This window comes from Azolla caroliniana, unplaced genomic scaffold (assembly GCF_043228905.1).
Source record: "Azolla caroliniana isolate FFs.n. ecotype wild unplaced genomic scaffold, voAzoCaro1.0.p SCAF_1, whole genome shotgun sequence".
NCBI lineage: Eukaryota > Viridiplantae > Streptophyta > Polypodiopsida > Salviniales > Salviniaceae > Azolla > Azolla caroliniana.
Genome location: NW_028230436.1, coordinates 26,686,799 through 26,708,973, shown reverse-complemented (window position 1 = coordinate 26,708,973; position 22,175 = coordinate 26,686,799). Strand labels below are relative to the sequence as shown.

Here is a 22,175-nt window from a genome sequence, read left to right as displayed (position 1 = left end):
ATATAATTATAAACACCATGTGTAAATCAACATTTTATGCTTTGGCATTCCAACCATAGCTTTAGACTATCTTGTACCATCCTAAAGAGAGAAGAAACCTTCTTACTGTTTATTGAATTGAAGAAGCAATTGTATCCGCTAGCAGAAAAACTAAAACAAGTACAAAGTTCATTGGTATTATTAACCAATTCTATGGTTAATTTTAATGGGTTTAGAGTAGGGTAGTCAAGAAACCAATAATCCTAAGAGCTTGGACAAAACCCATATGATGTGAACACGTAGTGGTGTTGGAGGCTTGGGTGTTTAGCTGTTTAAAAAATGAAACTACCTCCTATATGTTGATGGTGTAGGAACCTTAGGTGTTCAGCTGTTTTAAAAAAGCTAGCTCCTCTATGTTGGCATCTTGAGACAATGTCAAGACTCTATTGGTAAATGCTAACATGTTTTCTTCAGATTCATGATTCAACATCCAAGGTTTAACCATAAAGCAATATTCTGTGGTATTGCACACCAATGGCATTTTATGTTTGTCTCATATCGATAATTTTGGGGTGGTTCTTGCGGTTAAGCATAATCTACTATTCTCCTTAATCTCTAATTCATTTGCTCATATTTAGTACAATCCGAAATAATTTTATTTGGAGACCCAAACATATCTCAGTAGACTCATTTCCCAAAATCTAAGAGAAATGCTGAATATATAAAGCAATTGTTACCCATTTCCAAAAAAATAAATTAAATATCGAAGTTCACATGGGAACTCATTAGAAGATTCAAATATATCACTGAACAAATGTCAAAACTTCATCAAACCTAATGTAAACAAGAAAGTATTACAAATCTCATTAGAACAAACATAGCTTTAAAAAATGCCATGTCATCCTCATTTAATTAATGGAAGAAAGAAAGCATTACAAGCATACTTGTGTGATTCAGAAATGATCAAGCTTAATGAAATGAAATCATAGTTGATTTCTAACTAAATCTTGCCCAACTCTGAGTGCAACAAATTCATATTTTATAACCCATGCCCTCAATGATGGAATCAGACTCGTGACAAAGGTATCGGTAAACAATGATCAAGCTTTAAATTTGAGCTCATAGCAAACTTGGTCAAACTAAAAGACACTCAATGTCCCTCGGCATAGAATTTGTAGTACTACTTTTCTTTTCTCTAGCAATTAATCTAACATTGGTATCACATCATATGATGAATAAACTGTGGTCTCACAGGTCATTTTGCAGAAGTTAATGACATTTCATTTGATTATTTGTTGTATGCATCAATTTTAGAGTCCAAGTTGAATGAAGGGGCAGAGAAACGTGGACACATGGTAAAATGACAACCAACTTCTAGGAGGGTTTAGAAGTGTAAAATAACAAGCTCTTGTTGATGAGGGTACAATGACATACAGCCTCAAACGCTTAGCTCATGCAACAACTGCAAGATTATGATGTTTGGCACAACTTGGACAAATGTGAATAGGTTATATCATCAGATTCTATATACTGGGCAGCCACATTTGGGAGTCTCATTCCCCGTTTCTACTTGAAAGATGCATCCATAACCAGACTTTGTAGAAGCTATGCAGCTTTGGGAACACTTGAGAATTAATGTGCAAATGTACAGTTCCATGATCAGCTCACCAAGTTAGTGTGTTTCAATATATTTTTCACACACCCACTTGAGAATTAATGTACTTTGCTCGGTTTGTCACACCCCCTGTTGTATGTAGCAGCTGAGCCTCAACAGTTACAGAGGCAAATTTTCACTGTGATTTAATATGGGAATACCTAAGAAAAGCTATACATGGATTTCTATAAATGGTTTTTTCATTGTTCAGACAAAGATATGGATACCAACATATAGCATTTAGAGCATAGGCCAGGAGGGGGCACCATCTCATCCTAAATATGCACACAACTTTAGAGGACATTATCATGTCATTGCCCAATTTATTATGAGATTGAGGGAAGATGTCACTGTCTCATTGGAGTAGGATTCTTCTCAGCATTGAGTGATGGAGAACTCAAGATGTTTCGTGATCTTCATCCTAGAGATAAATGAGACATCCAAAGGGTCTCTTAAGGGAGAGGCCAACCTTGATTCTTCTCGGCATTGAATTGTGATCAATTTCTTTGGCATTGATACTACAAGAGGGGAATCAGGACTCGGAAGAAGTGATGACAAGCAGAGGCATTACGTTGGATGTCACTGATGCTATTGCCTAAGACCACAGCCCCAATGTGCATATCTTCATAAGATCAAAGCTATGATCACACAGCATCAGAGATGCCCTTTCTAGTCCCACCAACATTTCCATGGTTCAACACATATTTTTCAAAGGGAAACAATTTCAGGGTTATTCATGTTTACATTTCAAGACAATTAATTCTAGAAAGCTCACATAGAATGAAAATTTGCTTTTGTTACTTGCATTTTAAGTTCATATAAACATTTGTAATATTTTTTATGTCTCATAAGACATTTTGGTCTATTGAATTCATGTAAACATTCGTAATATTTTTCATGTCTCATAAGACATTTTTGTCTTCTCGAAATATTGATGTGTTTTTCTTTCTATATATATAATACGAGAATGCCTTCACCTTTAAAGGTCATTGAGAACTGTTCGTATTTCCTTTTTGTGGAAATTTTGGAGGAGGTGAAAGAGGCATGTGTGGCACCATGCACTGTTTGGATTGCATCTCATATATCAGATTTTGCCGCAAGTAACGCAATCCTTGTTCATTTTTAGTTTGGTGGTGTTTTTCCTTCCACACAAGGCCATCCTGCATACCCACACACAAGTAGTTGACAAGTGCGATGAACATGGATCAAGATCAAAACACATGATGATAATATAAATTATATCTCTTTGACATAAAGTTTTGCTTTTCGAATTGTACATAATCCTCAACCTATTTACTATGATTCTTGTAGATGAAAGAATCTCTTAGCTGTATGAGTTTCTTCAATATATTGATTATTTTATACGCAATGAATCATTAGGATCATTGTTGGGCATACTAGATTTTTCTACGTGTGTTGGTTGACACATGTGTTGAAAACTAATATATTAGGTGAGCACAAGCAGCAGATGCAAATGCTTAATCTATATGTGATGAGAGGCCATCAAAGTGGATGAAGGTTTTTGCTTAACTAATAGACTGATATTTTCTCACAGAAAAATAAATAAAATAGTTGCTTACATGAATGATGCATGGCTCTGGTTGTGGACACTGAACAGGTTGGTCACTCTCTACTGGCTCCATGGGGTATTCGATTGGAGCAAACCCTTCCACAAGTTCAACTCCGTTCTCAAACAAAAATTTATCTGCATCTCTTGGTTCATCTTTTGGATTCTGCAAATCATGGAGTAAAAAGATTAAATCTAAGTAAACATGTCACAGTTGACATTCCCAAGGGCTTGGGAAAACTATAAAATACCAATCACAATAGCTAAGGAATTTTCTGTTAGAAGGGATGGACAAAACTGTCAACAATTTACAAACATCAAAAACAAGAGCTCTAAAATATCAACTGATCTTATAAATAAAATAAAAAGGAAGTTATGTTGCACAACTATACTTGCATCTGGAAACATATACTTTACAATAATATTTCAAATTAGGCTTCAGAAAACAGCAGACTGCCTCTTTAGAAAGAGGAAGGGCTAATAACCAACTCTAGTGAGAAAACTTTGATTTAGGCAATATCATTGTCTTCGTATGGTTATAGAAGTAACAATTTTCCTCTGTTTCACAAAACAAGCTAAGCATCAGGACTGAGCTAAGTAACAATATCATGCCTGAACTTTCTTTGACAGTGATGAATGTGGTGTGTGTAACTGTCTATAGACGAGGGGCAACACCTGGATCATGGAGATCATTGCACTGCCCCCTGCACCGCTAGTCAAACCATACAGATTACTCGTGCATTTCAAGCCTGTGAAATCATCTCCAAGATCATTCCACCACATGCATTTTTTAACATGATTGGCAATGTCTCTTTTAAAAGAATCCTGGAGTTCCTTTATTTTTGTTTCAGATTACTCGTGCATTTCAAGCCTGTGAAATCATCTCCAAGATCATTCCACCACATGCATTTTTTAACATGATTGGCAATGTCTCTTTTAAAAGAATCCTGGAGTTCCTTTGTTTTTGTTTCAGAGTGCATAACATGGAACTCTCCCCGCAGTTAGCAATCACTATTGGGTAAATTATAACTTTCAAATTTCTTTAATATCTCTCTAATGGCGAACCAGATGAGAGAGAGAGAGAGAGAGAGAGAGAGAACGAGAATGAGAGGGATAGAGAGAGGAGAGGTACCTGGTGATCATGAGAGGAGGATTTTGCTGAAGAGAAGCGTGAGAAGGCACCCATCATTTCTGACGCTTTCATATATATGTACAGGCACAGATATGTATATGTATATATGTATTATGTATACATACATACATATGTACATATTTATATGTGTGACAGGTGACTGAGTGTCTGTTAGTGACAGTCCAGAATCCTCAGATTGTGGGTTTAGCGGTTTCTTACCAGATAAAGGTAAGCTATAGCTAATAGATAGACAGCCATACATATATGTAGATATAGATATAGATAGACATAGATACATACATTTATATACATATGTATAGAGATAGATATATTGATGCATTATAGATATGTATAGAGATAGATAGATATAGCCTATAGGTATATAGAGACTCAAGAGAGAGCTTCGTTGATGTGTCTACAAATAGACGGAAGACACATTTTGAAACCGATACACACTCGCTCACTCTTGTACCATCCTATGTGATTTGCAAATTGAAAATCGACCAATCCCTTCCCAGCCTCGAGCCACGGCTCCGCTAACAATCGACAACGGTTCGGTTCAAGAGGGCCAAAACCGATCTGGTTCCGTTTATAAATTTTGAAACCTGAACCGAACCGAACCTAACCTAACTACGGCTCCATATCTGGCCTCAACCTTCAATTCTGACTCAAAGTACCTCGACCTTTTCGCCTCCTTCCTAACATGCCCACCATTCCCCTCACCCATTCCTCCTTGCTGATTGCCATCTCCTGAGTCGAATAAGCTTGTGGCTCGACTGTAGCCCAAGCGTAAGATCGACTTTATAGGCTTGGCTTCAGGTTTGCTTTCGACCCATGTGGCTCCCTCATGCTTGATCAACTCAACTCAAACTTTGCTTTTTTCAATCGTCTTGGAGCGAAGCCCCGTTGCTAATTCATGGCCCCCCACCCAACTCCTACCATTATGATTCTCTCATCACCCCTACCTCCAATCGGTTAGAACACTCCGTACATGCCCGATAGATGTTTGGTCTCTCTTATCCACAAGTTCCATCCCATCCATCTAATCAAATTTCTCTTTTGACCTCTTGCTCTTTCTCAAGTGTCGTGCCTTCTTCTTTTTGGATTTCCTTTATAACCGAGTGTGTGCATCCAAAGCATGTCTTTTATTTTACTCCTATAAGTTGTGTGTGGGGTCTTTACCTAATACCCACATTGACCAACCCCTTTCAACATGACATTCAATGACATTTACATTTTGTTGGTCAAACACATCCTCTTGTATTTCAGATATGTCAATTGGCGAACTTCCAAGGTTAACATATTGCCATATATTGTTGGAATTGGGAGTTAATGGGGTTTTGTGTTTGTAATTTGTTCTTAAGTCTAATGATTGATTTGTCTTTGCAAGAGTGAAACATTTTGAAAATGGGAAACCAATGTTCCATGTTCTTAAACCCATAAGGACCATGGACACGTGGAAGACATGGTGTTTGGCAGTCTTTAGGAGTTAATTATATAAAGGGCACTAATATCCCCCTTAATATGACATTGAAAGACGTTCATAATCTATCAAGGAGACAAAGCTCTTGTACTTTGGATTTGTCAATTGGTTGACTTCTAAGTTGTATAACGTAAGGCCTTAATTGAAAGTTGTGTGCGGGTAGTTGCGTGAGGGCTTTTCCTATTCGACATGCTGGTTGATGTGGATATGATGGTTGTGTTTTCATGCATGAGTTCTTTGTAGCCCTTGAGCATTTTTCCATTAATACCAAGGTGAATCTTTATAGGCTATGAGAATTTTTCCATTAAAAAAAATGTTATATGAAACATTGATGTGGTTTTGAGTTAGTCTCTCCTCATTTGTTTGTGGAATGGATGGTGGTTAAGCATCCTTAATCCATTCTTTCATGTGATTTCTTGGTTGGCGATGCCCATAGTTTATGCAAGTCATCCTCAAGAACTAAGAGCTTTCTCTCTTCCTTTGAAATCCTAGAGTAAGACGAATTTTAGTTGAAATTGTCAAATACAACAAACTTCTTCAAAATGATGAGTCTTGAAATTGAGTTCCCTTCCATGTATTGTGTTTGTATGTTCACCAAGCCAAGGAAAACATTCTCCTAGATAAAAAAAAAAAAGGATTTGATCACTTCACTAAATATCATTCCTTTTACATTTTTAAGATTGAATGAAAAGCTTCATTTTATTGAAAATTTGTGACTTCCCTTTGATCACAAGGTTTACGCCAATTGAATTATTTCAACATGCATTCGATGCATTTGAAGGTTGGTGTCCATTTGCCTCTTTTTCAATCAATTTAACATCAAAAAATGGCTTACCATTATTAATGCATGAGCTTGTTTCTTGCATTCCAAGTGAATAACCAATTGAAATTTGTTTTTTTGGTCTTTGATGATACAAGATGTGTCTTTTCTCTTTTTCTTTTCCTCCTCACAATCATATTAGAAACTTTGTTTGGATTGGTTGCGTTGGCATGCATTGAAGGCCTTCTCAATTTTGATATCCTTAATGCTCATTTGAATAATGAAAGATAATGAAAGGAAACTATGAGCATTAAATACTTTGATTGAGATCATAAAATGACGTTTAGGCTATATTTTCCATATTGTTTACCATTTATTATGTAATTTATGCTAAATTCCTAAGTAGTCTCATGCCCTTTTGATGAGTACTAGGGCGCATCAATGTAGTGCACACATCAACATGTATCAATAGAAACAATATTTTGTTTATTCAGGCACATCTGATAAATTTGGGACGATACAGAGAAGATTAGCATGGCCCCTACACAAGGATGACATGCACAAATTGAGAAATGGTTCAATAGCAACACTTTTTTATTTCAATCAATACCACTAAGGTAAAGTTTTAAATTTTAAATGTCAATGTTATTACAATTAGGTTTTTAACTCGTTGATATGACTTACATGCAATATCAGTATCAGAAAAATGTATTTTGATGTATGTCTACAAAACTTGTGGACTGTTTAGGAACTTATAATATTCATTACCAAAATACTAAAGTACATCTACTACAATTGGGAACCTTTTGCACAATGTTACATGGGCCACGAGCTTTCATAGGTTACCTCATTTTGAGAAGTCTAGTTTGAGAACTTTAACCTAATCCCTAAAATTATAGTTAACTTTTACATTCTCATTTATAAGAGATTTTTTAGATGCATCTGTTTGAGATTTTTATATACTACTACATTTTCAAAAGCCTAGTTTGATGGCCTAAAATTGGAGAATCTTGGTGCTCATGCATTTCGAAAAATAATCTCTTCTTTTTAGAAAGAGAAATAGTGTCATATTGATTAGGTGTAATATTTTCAAAATAAAATATATGTTATAGACCAATTATATAAAAGAAATATTTCCCTATGTGTATCCGTTCTACACTCATTATTTGAGATATATATGATTTTTGCTAAACAATTATCTATTTAATGAAGATACCGCATATGTTCCTTATCTAGCAACTACGTATTCAATTAAGGCAAATATATTTCTTAATTGGAGTAGTGATTAAGTATGTGACAATGTTAGTTTAACCAAAGACGTACTCGAGGCTTCGAGTGTGTGCATGGTGATGGAATTGAGAGGTAAATGGTTTTATGTGTTGAAGTATGACATGGTATTTGCTATTAGGGATTAACAGCCCTAATCCATTGGTTAGCCCAACAATGTGAAAGATGACCCTTCGGAACTCGACAACGACCCTTGGAAATGATGGCAAAAATAAATCATCTTTCTTGGTGGTCACGTGTTCAAGTCCCCCAACTTACGTATGGCATCACATGTGTTCATGCACCACTTCACTCCTAGAATTGTGATGCACCAAAGGTAGTTGTTTCAAGAAAATTGACAAGAACTCTCCTTCCATCCAAAATCCAAAACATTTTTAATTTTCGATGCAAACAATAATTCTTAGATTGGACATCTTTAGCATAATTAATCTTGACAAAATCTTGATCTATTCAAAATCTCAACAATAGCAAATGCCCATATTCGTCAAGTTGTACAATGGTTGCATGAATATTGCCTCAATGTCAAACTGCAACCAAGTGGATTTTCTTGTACATGTGTTTTCGCCAGAAGGCGTCTTTATGGATCTTGTGAAGGTTTAAACAAATTCTAGACTAGCATGCACTATAATCCATGGATGGCGTGCAATGTTTCTTGGAAATTGTAAATTTGTGAAGAATTATTCGGAGTTTATATTGTCAATTCATGCATATGAACTAATCATTTGCATGGACAACAAATGTAGTCGAGTCATTTAATGCCATAAAAAACAAAAATAGTTGCCACCATTTTGGTCCATGTTGATCCAATCAAGCCCCTTCAGAAAAAAAATTGATGCATCTGTCTGATTTTACATTTGAGAGTGTCTTAGACAATGGGCAACAATACTTAGTTGCATGTTGGAGGTTGCATAAATCAATTATGAGATACACGATAAATACGTTATGGAAATTATGAATTTGGAGGGTTCTCACTATGAAATTATTCTTCAAAATGATCACACATATTTCTCGAATGTTGAAGTCTCGGTAGGATCATCGATATGTCACAAATTCATAGAAATTGTATCTTTTGGTCGATCTTGTTCTCGACGACACTTTTAAAGTTACGGAAATGAGTAATTATATCCAATTGTCAGATTACTCATCTCTCCACCTATGCACTTACGAAGTTCGCTCATGACTCATCTTGATTGACTTGACCTCAACTTTTGTAAGTTGATATGTTGCCAATACATTCGTGCCACAAGTTGATGGTAGTTGTACTCCTATGCTCTTGTGGACCATCATAGATTCTATCATGTTTTCATGAAGAAAAATATGCCTTTATGTGAATGGATTTGCCACAATATCAACATTTAGTTTTGTTTTAGCTATTTCCTTCGCTATCAAAACTTGCCCTTCTTTTGGAATAGTTTCCTCATCCACTTTTTCTCTCACAAATTCATCGGAGAAGAATTCTTCATCGTCCTCCTTTATTTGAGATGCCCATTTCCCGGACTTCTTCCTCTTTCATGACCATCGTCTAAATGCATGTAGAGCATTTGGGTGTATGTTACTATGTTGCCATCAAGACATAGTGTGCACCAATACCAAAATGATGTGCTCTACTGATGTGAACGAATAGATGTTGGTTGAAGAATATATTACAATTTAGTACATGTGCACATTAGTACTCTAATTTTTAGACATTTGTATTGTACAGATAGTAGGTAAGTGGTAGATAATCTTCTGACCAATTACAATAAACCAATTCTTGACTACTCGGGTTCTTTACTATTTGATATTATGATCAATCTACTTTTCCATAGGCTTTTATCGATCCTATACTCGATCACTCTAACACAAGCTTACTATTTCTACAAAGTAACAATTAATCTTATGCATCTTTTGTTTTCTTCTCCTACCACTTCTTGAACCTTTGAATTATTGTCCAAGTTATCCATACATGCACCTTTCTTTGTTTCCCTCCATCTCTTGAGTAAAAAAGCCGGTGGTTCCATTCAAGCATGCATGATTTAGAGTGGAAGACAACTACCATGACTTGTACTTGGTGAACCCGACATGAACGTGTGACAAAGAGATCACAACTCAACTCTTAACACCTTGTATGGTAGCTTGTCACCATTGGCAAGTGGGAGGCATCCGTCATTGCCATCTAGTTAACAAGCAAAGAACTAGACGTACTATGTGTATGGTAGGTTTGAATTTTATATATCAAATTAGTCCAGTTCAATGCCAATCTTTGACTTAACATTGTAGCTCATGTTCTTGTTGTCTATTATAAAATTCTTTCCCTTATCCTCCTTTACTATTCAAAATTGTTTTCGGTTTGGGCCCTTGGCAACTATACATTTTGGGAAAGTTATAGTTGGAATCACCATGTTTTCCCATCTTGATCAGGTTATGTTTAGTCATGCATTCTCGCAATGGTAGACAAAGATCTAAGGATCTTGTTAGCATTGAATTTTATGGATTGAGGATATAGAGGGAGTGACATAAAGTCCAACCTAGAATAGACCTAAAATTTTAAGGGAACATTCTCTTTTTTGTCAATGCAACGATTGTTTCCATGGCCCATATGTCTCCCATTTGCACAAGTGCCTATTCCTTTATACAACATACATTGATGATCATAAGTTAGGTGAGGATATTAATCAGGGATTATGAACCAATGTCATAGACATGGTCAACCGTCAAAGTGTTTATGAAGAATATATTGTTGGCATTTTTGCTCAATGTTGGTTTGAACATGCATGATGGATCTCGTGGTTTAACAACAATCTTGTTATCAAGTCCCACATATGAAGTCAGCAATTAAGCTTATGCTTTCTTTCAACTCAATTGTCTAGTTGTAAACTATTTCAATTCCCATTTCAATATGTTATTTCCTATGAGTATAACATCGCTTTATTGTTTTATTCATAATACCCAATGAACTCTTGACTCACACATAACTTCATGGGTGACATACAAATATGATCCCCCATGCATGTGATGAGAGTGGGGCACTAACCATAGTTACATATCATTAAAGGTGAAATATTGTAGAGATTGCAATGTTGCATGCCTTTTATTGCTGATAGAGGGCTCCACATTTACCTCTAATTCAGACTTTAGTGCAATCAAGACTCTAGCGTTCTAGTTTTGTTGAAATGCCACTTAGTTCAAGGTATTTTTTATTGTTTAAACTTTACAAACATGAGTTTGAGAGGTGGCTTGGCCTACATTTATTCTTGTTCACTCACTCGTTGGAATGCTCAGCGCAACCTAGATGCTCATTATTAGTTCACCGACCCCAATTTTGACATAGTGGATTGCTTAGCTTGGATGCTTACCCTCTTGTTCAAATTGGCACATGTTATTAAGTCATAAAGATATATTGCACTAACAAGAAAATCAACATCCGTCTGACACCCACCTTGCGAGCATGGAATTCAACACGACAGATGAATGGAGGATGCATGGTGAGTTTCGTGGCAGAACCTATAGAGGCTTGACTAGCAATTACTTTCATCTGCCCAACATGTGAGGTCTTGGTAATATTGCATAGCATAGTTGTGGTCCTCTTTTATTGATTGAATGGGCTATCATGGGGAGCCCATCCTGTGTCCATGTTTTTGACCGGCTACATATGCTTGAAGGCCACAGTGAATATCGAGCTCCACATAAATTGAAGGGGCAACATTGGGGGCTCCTGTGTCCATCCATACATCCATTTGTCCATCTGTCCATTTGTGCGCCCATTCGTTTCGTCCGTCCCATAGTTGTTAGAAAATGTGCATTCTACGTTTAGAATAAGTTTTAGAATACTCTTAAGTATTCTACACGTATTCTATGTTTTAGAATTGCCACTTTTCTATTTTTCACGTATTCTAAAAATTTGACGTATTCTGCGTATTTAACATTTCAAAAACTTTAAAATTTAAGAAGTATTTAACATATTTTATCTATAAAACACGCATCCTAAGTATTTTTAAGAAAAGTTAGAATACTTGTAAAATACGTAGCATATGTATGTATTCTACGTGTATTGTACGCTAAGTATTCTACAACAACGGTCCATCCATCCGTCCATCCGTCCATTTGTCCGTCCGTCCATACGTCTCTCCTTTTCAACTCTCTTTTGGCCGGAAAATCTTTGGTTCTTTACTTTACCCTCTTGTGTTTTCTTTCCTTCTTCTTCTTCTTATTACTACTACTATTATGTATTTATTATTCTTATTATTTTTATTTCTTTTATTTCTTGCAATTATAATCTTTATCCATTCCTTTTTATGCTCCCAATTTCTTCTTCGCACTGTCCCCTCTACTATGCTCTGTCCAAACCCTAACCCTAATTGTTTTTTTGGGGGGCAAGAACGGCTTTGTCTCTCGAGCTTTCGATCGCCATTCTCTGCAGGGGACACATCAGGTTAGCTTCGTTATTGCATTTGTTTCTTCTCTCCTCTGGATTTTAGGGTTTAGTGAGGCGGTTTTTAAAGTCTTTTTGCATTAGTTTTCTCAGAGAGAGAGAGAGAGAGAGAGCGTCTTAATGGTAAAATCTACGCTTTCCTTATGCTTATATGCTAAGGGATTTCTAGCCACTGGAAAAAATTATAGGATTAGCAATACATGTGCCTGTTGAATTAACGATATCTGACTCCCCGTTCCTTGAATCAAAAGTGATGAATTGGAATCAATAGTATGTGATTATTCGTTATGTATGTATGCATGCGACTGGTTAATGTGGTACTTGGAATTATTCCAAAGCTTCTCTTTACATGTGTTCCCAACAAACCATGGCTCAATATTATTTATGCTTTGTAATAGTACATTTGAGGTTCCTAAATTGGCACCAAGCCTTTAGTTTTGAAGTAAACACATGCATGTTTCATTTCCTAATTAACAGTTCAATGTATAATTCCTGAAACATCCTATTCAGAAACATCAACTTATGTGTACTCCATTAATTATTGATTACCTCTCTCTAATCACGTGATTAAGTAAGTAACTAAATTTAGATCTTATCTCACTCCCTCTCTGAACACAAGATGTGTATATATATTCTTATTAAGTGAGAAAATATAGCACTTGCTTTGCTGTTCAGAAATACAGAAGAACCTGTTCCGTTATCTAAAACTACCTATAGTAAAGAACTTCTAAACTCCTTTTGAAGTTAAATAACCATTAATGTACAATTACAATGAAAGATGGGGTGTTAATCACATTGGTAACATCCACACTTTGTTTTCTCATTTTAAACAAGTTATGATCACTGAATTGTATTTTTCTTTGCAGATGATAGTACGATACAACCCAAAAGTTCTTCATTGTATAGCATCCATGGGTTCCCCATAGTGCTCGTGGAGCAAATATGAAAGTTAGAACTAGGAAATCATCACAAAGAGCTAGTGTCAACAACCATGCATCTGGAATTTTGCGGAAGAAAGGAAGAGAAGATAAGAAGACTGTGGATCAGTGGGAAACTGTGGCAAATCTGTTAATAACATCATCCTCGAAGTCTGGTAGGATGTTCTCCATTGTTGTATTCTTGTTAATAGGCTGACAGTTCTAAGAGACTTATATGTCTTTGTTTTCTGTTCTACTGGCAGGATCTCAGCTTGTGTCAAACACTTGCACTGTTCTTAGAGGAAAGACAAAGCAAGGCTCTGATACTGGACATGATAATGATGCTTGCCATTACCTAAGGGTAGCTGTCCCCAGAATTAATGGAGCATCAGATCCAAAGGTGATGTGTACGTTCATGGTTGGATTGTCAATATTCTTCTCTTTTTCAAAACCCAAAACCCTAGAACCGAAAACTAAAACCCTGCACCCTAAGTCCGAAGCTGTAAATTTTTAAATATAAAGCCGAAGCCCAAGAGTATAAAATTCCAACCTTATAACTTACAACCTAATCCCGAATCCAAGGATTAAAGTTTAAAATGTACACACGATTTTCTGTTATTTATAATTTCACAGTTTTTCTATCATAATCACAAATGGTTATAGTAACCCTTTTATTTTGCAGAGAGTTTCTACGGCATTAGATACCATATTTTCTCCTGTTTTTCATATATTTAAAGGCGATGCTGTGAATAGTTACCCATGCAATGGTATAGCCGTTGTGTTTATACACTTTTCTTCCTATTTTCCACTTGATTAGAGAAGCATTTCTTCTGATGTAGATGTTTTGACAAACAAGATAACAATTTTGGCGTATTCTTTTTGTTATAGTTGAACTAACTGACACCACGGTCGAGAAAACCAAGAAAAAGGACATGAAACCGGAGTTTAGAAGTGATGGGACAGCAATTGAAATGGCTGAAACTCCAGAATCTAGTGTTATGGATGCCTCATCACCACTTGGGATCAGCCATGCTAACTCTGATGCAAATAGCCCTGATGACGAAGCACTTGGCACATGCAAAACTCTTGTTGTAGGTGGGAATTGCTTAGGATGGTCTCTTGAGGTTGAAAATAGAGACCCCGAGCAAATGGCAGAGAGAATAGAAGATGGTTTACATGATTCTGAAGAGTCTTCATTATTCCTTGCCATTCAACAAACTAACGCTTTCGATGATAGCCATGCATCTGGACAAGTCGATACTATAGAAGATGAAGATGACTTTAATGACTTTGATCCTTATCTTTTCATAAAACATTTGCCTGATCTCTCTGAACTCCTATTGTCAAGTCGGCCTCCGATAGTGATTCCAAAACAAACGCAATGCTGTCCTCCTGTTACACTTGTTTTAGACCTGGATGGTATGTTTTTTCTTAAAACTTCGACCACATTAATCACAGATTTGGCCTAAGTAAATATGACGGGTGTTCTGGTAATTAAAAAAGACTGAGGGATATTTTGCTAATTTGTGAAACAGATGTGTATTCCAGTTATTTTTGAAAGCCAAGCAGTATGCTGGTAATATGCGAATAGTTAGGGGCACGCATGTTTATCCATGTTACTTGCTTGCCAGTTCAAATTTCTTAGGAAACTTGAAATTGTGTATGTCATCCAAAGGAGCCCTTTTCTGGCCTAGCCTGATGATAACCACATTCTCTTATTTATAAAGTCAAAGTTCAAAATCTTGGTTTTCACAGATCTCATAGAACACTAATTTTAATATATCCAGAGACCTTGGTTCACTCCACATTGGAGCACTGTGAAGATGCAGATTTCACCTTACCAGTAAGCTTCAATTCTCAGGAGTATACCATACGTGTGCGATGTCGACCTCATTTGCAGGCATTCATGGAAAAGGTTGCTCAGATGTTTGAAGTAATTGTGTTTACTGCCAGCCAAAGTGTCTATGCGGACCAACTTCTAAATATGTTGGATCCAAAAAAGCAATTGATTCGCCATCGTGTGTTTAGAGACTCATGCATTTTTTTTGAAGGCAATTACCTGAAAGATCTAACCATTTTAGGTCGTGACTTATCCAAAGTTGTCATTGTGGATAACTCCCCTCAGGTACTCCTTTTCAAAGCTTTATGTTTTTTTGACATTCAAAGCTTTCGCCATGGAAGAAAGTGGGAATATGAAAATTATATGTATTGTGCTTGTTTTAGGCTTTTGGCTTCCAAGTTGATAATGGCATTCCAATTGAGAGTTGGTTTGAAGACAAATCGGATAGTGCCCTAATGGGGCTTATACCATTTTTAGAGACATTGGTCGATGTGGATGATGTTCGACCTATTATTGCAAGGAAGTTCAACCTTCGACAGCGGGTTGCTACAGCCATGAATCCATCATTTGTCTACTAGCAGCCGGGGTGATCCACTCAAGACTACATGTAAAAATCTCTTGAGAACATGTAGAATACTCAAATGTAGTTGTTGGCTGGTCATGGAACATATGATTTTTCTTCCATCAGCAACTGAGGTGATGCTCTCAAGGGCTTATCCTCTTGAGAACATACAGAAAAATCTCATGTAAATTTGTAAAATGCCCACATGTAGTAGTGGACTGTTGATAGGACAGGTGCCGTACTAAGTTATTAAGAAATTTGGCATGTATGTGGTTTATAAGATTATTTCAATGCAAAAAATGCTTGTAAACAGGTGATTTGGAGTCGCTCATTTACCTTGGTATTACAATTAATGAATGAGTGCTGTGATAAGAGAGGAATGCTATAGAAATAACTCTCCATGAAGTGATTGGTCATTAAGTTCTGGTCACAGTTGAGGGTAGCTTATTATCAATTTGACATGTTGAGTCAATGTACAAAGTGTACTCTGGTTTTGCATTCTTTTAATTGAAGTCGCATCATTTTTTGTGAGTTGGCCTAAACATTTATTATGCAAAGTGCGGCAGTGAAATGTTTCCTAGTAAGGAAATATTGTTGAGGATCAGAAGATTGATTTCTTAGACATTCTATTTTTTGGCAATGAGAGGTGGAATTACAACCGACTAATGGATATACTGTTCAGTAATGATGACAACGTCAACAATTATTGCAAATCTATTACTTTTGCATTATTATATGCAGAATATTTAGTAGGCCAAGCATTGGCCTAATAGAATTTGGCATTCTTCTCGCAGATTGCAGCAAAGTTGGAGTTGACAAATAGTATATTGTTGGATCCAGTATTCACATGCACATGGTATGCGTGTAATTAGCTATAGTAGACAATTAGGCCGTTGATCCTAATGCATTTATATGAATGATGATTACTAATCTGTCCCAAAGGATAAAAGGAGAAACAAATTGAGTCATTTTCTTGATAATGTGTGATGTTCAATATTCTATTGTTGAAAAATACTTAGCATAAAATACGTATAGAATACGTATTCATCAAGTATACTAACTTTTTTTTAAATACTTAGAATACGTATTTTATAGATAAAATATGTTAAATACTTAGAATACGTGTAGAATACTTAGAATACATGTAGAGTATTTAGAATGTGTAGAATACTTGTAAAATATGTTAAATACTTCTTAAATGTTAAAGATTTTTAAAAGTTTTTTTTTTTGAAATGATAAATACTTGTTAAATACGCATAATACATCAAATTTTAGAAAACGCTAGTTCTAAAACATAGAATACATGTAGAATACTTCAGAGTATTCTAAAACGCACTACGAACATAGAATACGCGTTTTTTAACAACTATTGTTGTGATGCCGTTGTTCAACTGTCAAATCATGGTGTATGTTAAAAATATTCCTCAAAAACATTGTATATAATTGAAGTGAATATGTGAACTGCTTCAATTGCACATAATGTATTAATTGATAATATTCAAAATTGCTCATCATTTGTACTTGGCATTTTGGATTTCTTGTGTATCGTGTACATATCAACGGTGAGAAATGATCAAGAGCCATTTAAAGGAATCCAGTGAAATTTATATTTGCATTGTACAAAATAATGTAATGTTGAAATATCCCATAATGACTTAGATATTGCAGAACTAAAGGAAAAACAACAAAATCTTGGATGCATGGGTAAAATCAAGATGTTTCTACACTAAAAACAAAACTCTCGTTTTTTTGGACCCATAATCTATTCACACATGGGTGATGTGAGCACAACAAATTTCATGTCGGTGTAGATCGGTTCATGTCAGTGATTTATCTATTTATAAGTCACTTTTTAAATGTTAATTTGCACGCATGTATAATCATTTACTCCCATCTAATCCTTCATTATGAATTTAATTTACGCTTCAATCACCATACAACCTTGGCATAGCCTAGAATAAGAACATATACACATCATAACATTGCCAGCTTCTCATAACCAAAGTTAAAATTATATGTTAAAAATTTGTATGGGTATAACAACTTCACTATGGGCGAGAGAAATGCTAGCCAACCAACTATTTTAGACATTAAGCCTAACAAATGGGGATATGATGTGAAAGCGCAATGAGTTAGGACTAGGATTTCACATAGAGTTAACACTTACCTTTATTTACATCTTAATCTTTTAGCTAATTTGAATAGGGTTGATCATCATTATTATATGTGTAATTGTATTTGGTCTCCAAAGTTTCTACCGTGATCCATTCAAATTCCTCATACAACGTTCAATGTATGAACTACACTTCGAAGCAATTCTTAATACACATGCCATTCTTGTTAAAGTTTTTGTTTGTCAAGTTTTTCATTAAAATGGTTCATATACTAGTGAAGAAGCTTGCATTGGAAATGCAAATGCAATATTCCATATGATATATCATCCATATTGTTTTCAACGTTATTGAATGTCAAAAAAAGTGATATTCTTCACGATAACATAGGGCATGTATCAAGCACAACCATGAGACACTCTCAAGAAAAATAGTTAATATCAAAATGAAAATAAACACAATACCTTGGAAAACTAAGATTCAACACTTTGGAAACAATAATGGTGAGTATTACCAATCTCCTTCAAATGCTTCATTACCAAGAATAGTTACCAAGTTGTCGCCTTGCAAATGTAGTGACTTATCCAATCATAGATTGAGTGTCAACAATTTCAATATGGTTTCGATTCTCAAAGCATTGATCTAATAATTTGGCTTACTTTCAAGGAAGATCAGTAACCTGAATATCCTTCAAATACTTCACATGCATTGGAGAAGATTGGATCATTGTTCACTAAAAAATTTGTTTCTTCCATGCATTAAGTTGATCTTCTAAAATTTATTTTCTTTGCCGAGTATATGTTTAAGTGTTTTTCAATATTCATAAAGGTCTTTCATGCGAAGCATAATATCCAAATCGCACATTATTTGTGAGGTTCTCCATGCATTACAAGGTTGTAAAGATATACTATTTATTTCACCATTACAAACAGGCGTTGCCATTGTTTGTATAGGATAATGCTTGATTATGAAACTATAACATAAATTATGTTGTCTACAATGTGTCTTTTGTCTAAGTAAAAATGAACAAGATTGCATACTCCTCTATCCATACCTACTAATAAATTTAAATATTTTCATGGAATGTAAGTGATTGATCTAATTCGATAGTTTTCGGGCCTTCTACCATAACTAAATAACATTGATATAGTCATCTTGTCAAAATGGTTCGTGATATTTATTCTAGAACACATAGAATTGAAGACAACAAAAATCTTGTGGTTTAAATTTGGTCACATCAAATATTATAAAAAATCACAAATATGTTAGGCATGGGGACAACACCTTAATATGTTTTCATTTTATATTTGATTATTGTCCAAGTTCGCCAACCACCAACTTCACTAGCAATCCCATTTTCACATCTTAAAATTCTAAAGTCTTGAATACACGATGGTTTTTTTTAGAAAATGACATTGGAGTGTCGCATTCCTCCATCGACAAGGTGACTGAAGGGATAGGAATCAATCACAATCAACATATAGCCATCTCTTGGCTCATAAATAATTATCGTTGATTGATTAATAATCCATGATTAGGTTTTTGGATTCATGACTAATGCCTATGTTGTCAACATTCAAGTAACAAATCATGCGTGGATGTATTGTTGTCGCTACATGTGGCATTGGTTTGTATTAGAAGCATTGACAACCTTTTATGCGCTCATCATCAATCACTATTGCATTTAGCATGTCCTGGAACTTCTTTTAAGGTTATCATGGCTCAACTTGCACAAGTTATTTGTGTTTTCACCTTGGTGTGTTCCCTAGTGTGCCGTCATCATCTTCTATGAGAAGCTCCATGTAAAAATGCAAAACTCTTGACTAACATTAGTTAGGACAACATGCGAGGGAAAAGATTAAGCTAGACATAACATTTTAGAAAACATTGCGCTTAAGTTTACACGGTTTGCATTGGAGTATCGTAATTTGTACTTAATGAAGAGAACATTGGAAAGTATAAGAAGAGAGGAGCAAGTAGGGTGGAGTGCAAGGATGGGATGTATGTGACAAATCTCTCTCGACTTGACTTCACGTAAGAAAGGCTTGGCTTGTGTGAAAGTGTTACGACACACATGACATATGTTGCAAGTTACAACACACATGTATGTAAAAGCAAGTGTTTATACTGTAACTTAGGCAAGCTTAGCAAGACCAGATGAGCCTGGAGGTGGTTCATAGAGAGAGAGAGAGCTCAACAATGGGTTTTTTCTTAATATGTTCAAAATGGATCAAATGATGAGATGGAGATATTGTTCCAATTTTTACGTTATTGGGGTCTACAACACAATTGGAATATGCGTAATGCTTTCATGTTTGATAATAGACATGGGGTGAAAGCCTATATAAAGAAGCTTAAAGGTATTCTCATGTGGAATTTTTGGATGTTAGAGCATGTGGGGATCATTTCCTCAAATGCATATTCAGGTTTTTTAGTAGCATTACAGAACGTCCCTCTCCCTACATAGGCATATGATAGGTAGAGGAGACTAAGAATTGTTGTAACTAAGTGGATTTTACATACAATTAATATAATTATGAATGAGCCCGGTTGGTAACATATTAATAAGGTGGTGAGAGCCCAATTGGTAAGGTTTTACCAAAAATGGTCATGGAGAAGAAAAGCATGCCTAATTTATACATATATATGTATACACACACATGTGTGTGTTTCTAGAAAAGGGTTGGTCTGCTTTCTAAAAAGGGTAAGATTGGGAACCCAAAACGAGGATTGCATTTGGTCCATACCATACATACATACATGCCCACTGCCCCATGAGAGAGACGGATGCCTTTTAAAATGAAGTCTGCAGAGCGAGAAGAAAGGAGAGAAATCCCCCCATATATTTCAAGAAAACAAAAGGGAAAGGAAGCTTCCATGAAACTTCCTGCCCCCTCCCCCCCCAACCCCACCACACACACCAAAAGCCTTGATTTTATGTATGTTTGTGTTTCTTTTGGGCCCCTTTATAAACAAACAAGAGCATGAAACAGCACCACTTCTAAGTTGCATGGATTGCTTTGATCGGTGCTTAGATAATCATGCTCAACGGTGCATGATTAGTGCATGATTAGCGCTTAATTAATGATGCATTGATTAGTTGCTTAATGGTGCATGACAAATCCTTCTTCCCTAATTCCTCACTCTCTCTCTTTTCCTTGTTGACCTCTCCATCTTCTTACTTGGTACCATGAAACCTAAGTATACCCCATCTAAACCCTCAACTTCTTCTTCTTTGGGTACCAAATCAAATGGGGTAGTTTCGCCCGATTTCAATGAAGCTGCCGACATTCTTTGGTTCTATGGCCGGCCAAGGCCTTCCTCGTCGAGCCACCGCCTCATCCCGGGGGCACCTTGTCGGCCACCATGCGATGTCGGCCTTCTCTCGCGAGTCTTCGAAACATTCGACGAGAACAAGGACGGAAAGCTCTCGAGCGAAGAGCTCGGACATTTCTTGGACCGGCTAGGCCTCCGGATGAGCCGTGAAAGCATCTCCTCCCTCTTCCTCGAGCACACGAGCCCCTCCTCCTCCTCGTCCCCCCGCTTCGTGACCCATAATGACTTCCTCTCCCTCTACGAGATGACTCGCATGGGCCGGCCCCGCCGCGACCACCACCATTTACTCGTAGAGCATGAAGTTCATCATCCGGTGCTCGAGGAGGAGGACGATGATCGCCTCCTCTCCGAGGTCTTCGGTATCTTCGATAAGGATAATGATGGCTTCATCTCCCCCCGGGAGCTCCAGGAGGTTCTGAGTGGCTTGGGCTTTCACGAAGAAGCGTGCGAGCTCGGCTCGTGTGTCGAGATGATCGGTCGCTTCGACCAAGATGGCGATGGGCAGATCAATCTCCTCGAGTTCAAGGACATGCTGGAATGTGCTCTGTGATTTGGGAGGTTCCTTTCTTTGCTTGGGAAATTCATGCTACAAATGTGTTAAAAGGATGGATAGGATACCTTGACATCATTCAATGTAGTACATACATGCAATGGTACTTTGTTCCTTGGGGGAAACCACTTAGATAATAATAAAAAATCAACAGCTTGAGTATTATTCTATCAAAAACCCATTTAGATATGGTGGCAAGCTATATTTGCATTTAGGTGAACAAATTTACCAAGATGCACACATAGATTATTAATCTTCTAAGCATCTAGCTAGCAGTGGTGATAAGCTTAGAGAGTGATAAGATTGGACACATGGTTCTCCTCCTTCTGTTTACATCTTTTGCATGTGTGTGTACCCAAAGATTTGGATACATGACAATTGTCTCACTATGCAACGAATACATGCCAATAGTCTCAATATACAACTATGCCTTGGATGTGTATGTTAATCATAAGACTATACTTTGGATTGTGCATGTTGAATGAAATTTTTGGGTACATGTTCTTTTATTTTCTTTTATACATACATATTGGATATTGGATTGTGTACATGTTATAAAACACTTGGTAAGTCTTATGGACACACA

The 22,175-nt window shown here is 36.3% G+C and overlaps 2 protein-coding genes and 2 pseudogenes across 4 annotated transcripts; 3 read left to right on the top strand and 1 right to left on the bottom strand.

The window, feature by feature from the left end:
* Positions 1-2,411: 2,411 nt before the first annotated feature.
* Positions 2,412-4,415, bottom strand: LOC147869338 (uncharacterized). 2 transcript variants are annotated; one of them, XM_087337905.1, is made up of 3 exons: positions 4,333-4,415; positions 3,214-3,366; positions 2,412-2,793 (listed from the first exon to the last, which is right to left on the bottom strand). In XM_087337905.1, exons 1-3 carry the CDS (start codon positions 4,402-4,404, stop codon positions 2,620-2,622), a joined length of 399 nt encoding a protein of 132 aa, XP_087194031.1. In that variant the 5' UTR covers positions 4,405-4,415; the 3' UTR covers positions 2,412-2,619. The 2 variants fall into 2 exon arrangements, with proteins under 2 accessions (XP_087194031.1, XP_087193987.1); XM_087337861.1 differs by lacking the exon at positions 4,333-4,415 and adding an exon at positions 3,876-3,986.
* A 2,642-nt stretch (positions 4,416-7,057) lies between these two features.
* LOC147869337 (U6 spliceosomal RNA) lies at positions 7,058-7,171 on the top strand (annotated as a pseudogene).
* A 4,951-nt stretch (positions 7,172-12,122) lies between these two features.
* On the top strand, positions 12,123-16,012 carry LOC147869336 (uncharacterized; annotated as a pseudogene). The gene is made up of 7 exons (XR_015530583.1): positions 12,123-12,273; positions 13,140-13,366; positions 13,454-13,590; positions 13,873-13,957; positions 14,079-14,609; positions 14,978-15,315; positions 15,414-16,012. The product of XR_015530583.1 is annotated as an uncharacterized LOC147869336 (transcript).
* A 5,263-nt stretch (positions 16,013-21,275) lies between these two features.
* On the top strand, positions 21,276-21,911 carry LOC147869335 (calcium-binding protein CAST-like). The gene has a single exon (XM_087337773.1). The coding sequence runs from the start codon at positions 21,284-21,286 to the stop codon at positions 21,587-21,589; it is 306 nt and encodes a 101-aa protein (XP_087193899.1). The 5' UTR covers positions 21,276-21,283; the 3' UTR covers positions 21,590-21,911.
* The last annotated feature ends 264 nt before the right edge of the window (positions 21,912-22,175 follow it).

Coding starts and splice junctions, on each gene's coding strand:
- LOC147869338 (XM_087337861.1), bottom strand. CDS start 3,983: ATGTGGTGGAATGATCTTGGAGATGATTTCACAGGCTTGAAATGCACG. Junction 3,367..3,875: donor CAATGATCTCCATGATCCAG/GTGTTGCCCCTC, acceptor CATGATTTGCAG/AATCCAAAAGATGAACCAAG. Junction 2,794..3,213: donor CAGAGCCATGCATCATTCAT/GTAAGCAACTAT, acceptor GTGGGTATGCAG/GATGGCCTTGTGTGGAAGGA.
- LOC147869335 (XM_087337773.1), top strand. CDS start 21,284: ATGACTCGCATGGGCCGGCCCCGCCGCGACCACCACCATTTACTCGTA.